The sequence below is a fragment of the Colossoma macropomum genome, unplaced genomic scaffold (assembly GCF_904425465.1).
Source record: "Colossoma macropomum unplaced genomic scaffold, Colossoma_macropomum, whole genome shotgun sequence".
Taxonomy (NCBI): domain Eukaryota; kingdom Metazoa; phylum Chordata; class Actinopteri; order Characiformes; family Serrasalmidae; genus Colossoma; species Colossoma macropomum.
The window spans coordinates 32,978,452-32,983,646 of NW_023494787.1; the positions used below are offsets into that span (position 1 = coordinate 32,978,452).

At 38.6% G+C, this 5,195-nt stretch overlaps 1 protein-coding gene across 1 annotated transcript; it reads right to left on the reverse strand.

The window, feature by feature from the left end:
• Window positions 1-1,772: 1,772 nt before the first annotated feature.
• On the reverse strand, window positions 1,773-4,395 carry fmc1 (formation of mitochondrial complex V assembly factor 1 homolog). Its single transcript, XM_036567028.1, has 2 exons — window positions 4,229-4,395; window positions 1,773-2,335 (listed from the first exon to the last, which is right to left on the reverse strand). The coding sequence occupies exons 1-2, from the start codon at window positions 4,352-4,354 to the stop codon at window positions 2,132-2,134; spliced, it is 330 nt and encodes a 109-aa protein (XP_036422921.1). The 5' UTR covers window positions 4,355-4,395; the 3' UTR covers window positions 1,773-2,131.
• Between the last annotated feature and the right edge of the window lie 800 nt (window positions 4,396-5,195).

Genomic DNA, 5,195 nt, shown 5'->3' on the forward strand with positions numbered 1-5,195 from the left:
AGGCAATTTAAACCCATAAACACAGAGCGACAGAACTGCGTCTTTTAGTTCTGTGGTTCTATGTAGAATCACATACAGCACATTCTCCATCAATCTGAAGAACTATTTCACCACGCAAAGAAACATTTAATCATTTGACATGGCTCTATACAGAGCCCCTGATTCTAAATAAAACCATTGCCTTTACTAAATAACCCTTGAAGAACCAACTTTTAGAGTGTAGGCCAGGGGTGCACAACTCCCCAGCGTCCAGTGCACTTTGGTGATTTCACTCCTAAAACACACCAGATTCAACTCCTCTGTCATCTGCCAGGTACAGTGGTTGTGTTTAAGTAGGGGAACCACCAAACTGTGCTGGACACCGGCCCTCTACGACTGGAGTTGTGCACCCCTGGTGTAGGCTATTTTACCTTCATTGGAATGTATGCCAATTTTGTTGAAAGATTTGTTCTCTCTTTCATATGACCATTTCAGACCAATCAAGGGATCATCAGGCAGTTGAAGTTACTGATCTGTGTGAAGCAGGTATAAAGATGAGTGAATAGCCTAAAGATAATCCTCACAACAATAATAATGATAATAACGTTACTCTAACACAAAGTGGGAGATTACTAAGGTACAAAAACGGATTTAATGAAGTTTTACAATAATCCCCCCAAAACCTTTGAATATGCATGTCAAATTGCAGAAAATTGTCATTATTTTCTTTTTTTCTGGGGAAGCCCCCCCCCCATACCCCCAACTCTTAATTGTGCCCCCCCCGGCTTGCATGATGCCCTTGGCCACAAACTCAGTATGTTATCAGCATGCCTGTGTTTTAATCTGAAGCTCCATTGGTGGTTAAAAGATATAACTGAGTACGTAAAAATGTGAGATCCCGTCCTGTAGAGTACATCGTTTTCTACTGTTGTCTGTGTCATTTTTTTTTTTTGCGAATTTGGTACTTATAATGTTCTTTTATTATAAAGGCTGAAATGGGCTTTGTGAAAATGCCAAAGCAAACATATATCAAAAGTAAAACATGAATAAACATTTTATATACCCCGCATGGCTGTATGCCTTACCTACCATAATTAGGTTTCCCTTTTTTTTTTAATGTTTTCTCTCAGTCGTCTCATCTTCTTTACGTCCATGCGTTTGGAAACTGTGTCTATCATGTTAGTCTACCCACTTACAGACCTACACAACAGTTTACCACTGAATCAGATGTTATACTACAGCTTGTTGTGGTCCTAAGCTCTTTAAGTGATGTTAATGGTTTTACAGAATACCACTGGAGAAGCGTCACTTGACTGACTGGATGTAGCAGAGCTAGCACATATAAGCTAAAGTTCGTTGCAAATTTGACCAACTATGAGTTTTAGTGGTTTGATTCTAGATTTAAGTTTGGTGAGGCTAAAACTAGCTTTCTATTCACCACCTTTGTATTTTCTGTTCAACCTTAAATAGTGTGACAGTCACAGGCACCAGAATGCAACTGCAGCACCATTTAAGGTTGAACAGAAAATTTGAAAAAGAACATGGCAGATAAAAAGCTAACTTAACCTTTGTATAAGTTTGAGCGGTAATGAAAAGATGATGAATAGTGGTATTGGAAATCACAAAAACAAAGGTTTCGAGTTTTTGGACACTGTGTAACTATACCCATAGGGCCCCTGAGCGGGTTAAAGTGCTGCTGTTTAAATGCCATGTATAAACAGAGCCTTTGTATCTACTAGCATTTCAAATTTAATACTGTGTTTGTCACTAGGAAAGGATTGTGAATCACTGAATAAAGGAGCGACAAAAATGTTTTAGTTAATTTTCCAGTGAAGACAAACATCTAGAAATCTGCTCATTTACAGCAACACAGGAGCCTTAGCAAGACAGGCTACGTCTCTAGTGGCTCCCTACTTCCTATACAGTGCAGTATGTCTTGAAGCTATGGCTTTTACGCCCAAACAGTGCATTACATATCCAATAGAGACTACAGCTGAATCCTGAATGGCCACTCTATAGGCAGTATGGAGCCATCCGAGATTCACTCGCAGTCAGTGAAATAAAAGACTTCTTATTCTTTCCCTTCAATCAGAGCCTCAGGACCAGCTTAAAGTCTAGTCCACCATCCTTCTTCATTCTTTTCTCCTCTTCGTCACTTCTCCCAGCCCTTGCCGCCTGGCTGTGTGGGCAGTCGCAGCCCCACCAGTCTGGCCACTTCATCTGGCCCACGCTCGCCCCGTGCGTGGTACTGCTGATGAAGATCCAAGTGGAGGCGTGTGGATTCCAGCAGACACAGGTAAACCTGACTGGTGTGCAAGGCCTCTCTCTGAGCACGGCAGTAACGCTCACCTGTCACCTGACACACAAAAACAGAGAGAAACTGATATGAATTTGAAATTATAAGGTTCTATCTGACATTTGTGTCAAAACATAGTTATACATACAGTTAAACATTTACTGCTCATTATAGTTTCTGTGGTATATCTTTAAACGATAAGTGTCAGAGTCTGTATTTTTAAAAAGTACAAGCTTTTAATCACAATAATTAATAATCACATACTAAGTTGGCGTTATAAGGTTCTACCTGCAGACCAGTCAGTGCAGCTGATGAATGTTGGAAAATCCATCTTTTCCCCCATGTTCCCGAACTCAACGGTAGGCTCTTTAAAGGGCTTAGTAACTATTTTCAGACTCTTTTGTAGACTTTTTAAACAATTTCAGTAGTAAAGCTATGCTGAAAGTGTAGTAATGCTGCTGATTGACCAAGGAGTTAAAAATATAACAGGTTTTTCCCAGTTTAAAGTCAAGTTAGAAGCAGCTACTTGCAATAACCATTGTTAGCTGAAGTCAGTCAGCTTAGCACATGAATCTCTCTACAAAACAGTTATCTAACTAACTAAAATCTGAGTACAAGGAATATGCCTCACTGTTTTTACCTGAAGTCATCTTTGGGAGTTATTAGTTTGCTGGGAAATAAAATACTAAAGGTTAGATTCCTTATCTAGCTGCTGTTGGCCACCTAGCTAACTGGTATTCAGTTTAATTACCCAATCTCCAAAGTAAAAAGCTAGCTACCAGAGTAGCAACAATAACACACACGGCTGCAGAGAAAGAGTATTTCTTATGCTGATATACTGCAATAAATGCATATTAAGAAATTAACATGTTGAAGCCTCTTCTTTCTTCACATTGGTTTTTCTCCTCATAATAACATGGCACAGTATATTGACTTATAATCATACAGCTTTTTCATATACATGTAGTATTTACACTATCCATATTTGCAAATTCTCACACTGATGTAGAACAACAGACTTATAAGTGTATATCTATATGATAGATTTTTCTCTCATTTCTTATTTCTTGATATTTCTTCATAATTCTTATCTGTAACTCATGAAACCTGTACAAAAGGGTTTCCATTTCAGTTTGGGTTTATTCACAAAACGTTAAAATTCTAAACGCAGTGAGAGGTCTTGGAATTAAAAAGTTCTATCTGCATTTGGTCCTTTCTGGAAAAGTCATTTTTTGAAAAAATCTAGAATTTTAAAATTCTGTGGCCAAAAGTAACTCAAGGCAACAACCTTGTTAAGATATGAAAGTAGAACCAGGTATAGTCTTCCTATTTTGAAAGTGAAATCACTGTTCCTCAATATCTCAATACTGCTCACACAGCTTATTCAAAAAGCAGTCCAGCCTAAAACACTCTTTAAAACTTAAGCATGAATGGGCAGGACTAGGCTTCTGTAGGCTGAGTAGCAGGGTAAATTTGTTGGTTTTTGTGACAGGCTGCTTTTTCAGTTTAGTTTCCACTAAACTAGACTACATGGACCAGGGAGTGGATGATGTTTTGAACCTTTAACAGTGTTTACATATACATCTAACTCTTGTTTCAGAAAAGTGAGGAACTATTATTATTATTAATATTATTAAGTATTTCCAAGACTTGGCAATACAGGTAACTAACAAACTATTATGCATACTACTAGTGAAGCACCATGAACTCAAGAGTTCTCTTATACTGGACTAACGTACAGTAAACTCGGCTGCATTCATAGTTAAGCGTTAGAGCTGATAAAATCTTACCGAACTGTGTTATGTGAATTTAGTAATAAATCTGACAATCTAAGTGGATCAGACCACTGAACTGTTCTACATTCACAGTTAAGTGTCCGCAGGTCGAGATGTGTATCCTTCACGTGAGTGTGTGTGTTCTGCTGTTCCTCAGACTCTTGTGTGTGTGTGTTACCTGGTTGTTTCTGAACTGCTCTCTCAGGTGTGTGTAGGCCATGGATTGTGTGTATTCGGAGCCCTGCAGATGCCGAAGCTCCTTTAACACACTGCGATATACACGGAGCGCGCACACAACCGCCATCACACTCACACACACACACTACCGGAAATGACGCAACGGTCCTCTCAAACAGTCACAAAACAGGAGAGCGGAGCCTATTTAAGTATTTGACCAGAAACGAATCTGTGATTAGACTGTATTTATTTTGTATTTAGAGTGTTTTTACAAAAAAAATGAGTTTAATGGCAATAAAGACACGCCACGCAATCATTAGCTAATTCTCTCGGCACCGTTTTTATTGACTATCCGTGCTAGGGAGATGTAGTCGATTTCCGAGCGAATCTATTCCGAGCAAAATTGTTTATGACCAAATCTGAATGATTTTAAACCACACTACCATCACTTACTAATTAGACGAAACGCAGAAATGAGTAAAATGCTCAGGTAAAACTTGAGTACTGAGTTTGCAATAAAACTAGTAAATCTACGGTGGAATTTTGTGGTACTAAGGACTGCATCTATCAACATGAGGTTTGTTAGGCACAGTTCTTCTCTTTTTGCAATACTTTTAGCCATAAATGAAACGTTATAGCTCCAAAAAGAGAGGTGTGAGCAACAGGACCTGTTTCAGTACTTTAATATACCCTCTCCAACTTCTACTCACTCCACTCCACTTTTTTTTGTCAGATCCTGCCAGTGATTTCCAACATGTTTGTGAAAAATTAATGTAGCTTCCTGGCTTTAAGTTTCAGGTTTATAACTCTCTCCCCATTTAAAGAGGAGTCTTGTATGAAATAAATGCCCGGTGGTGTTGCCAAGATGACACAGTCAGCTATATTAGCTATATTAGTGAGTCCATTTAATTTGCTGTCCATGCAACTGTATAATGCAAAATGTTTCTTGAGACTTCATAAGACATAAA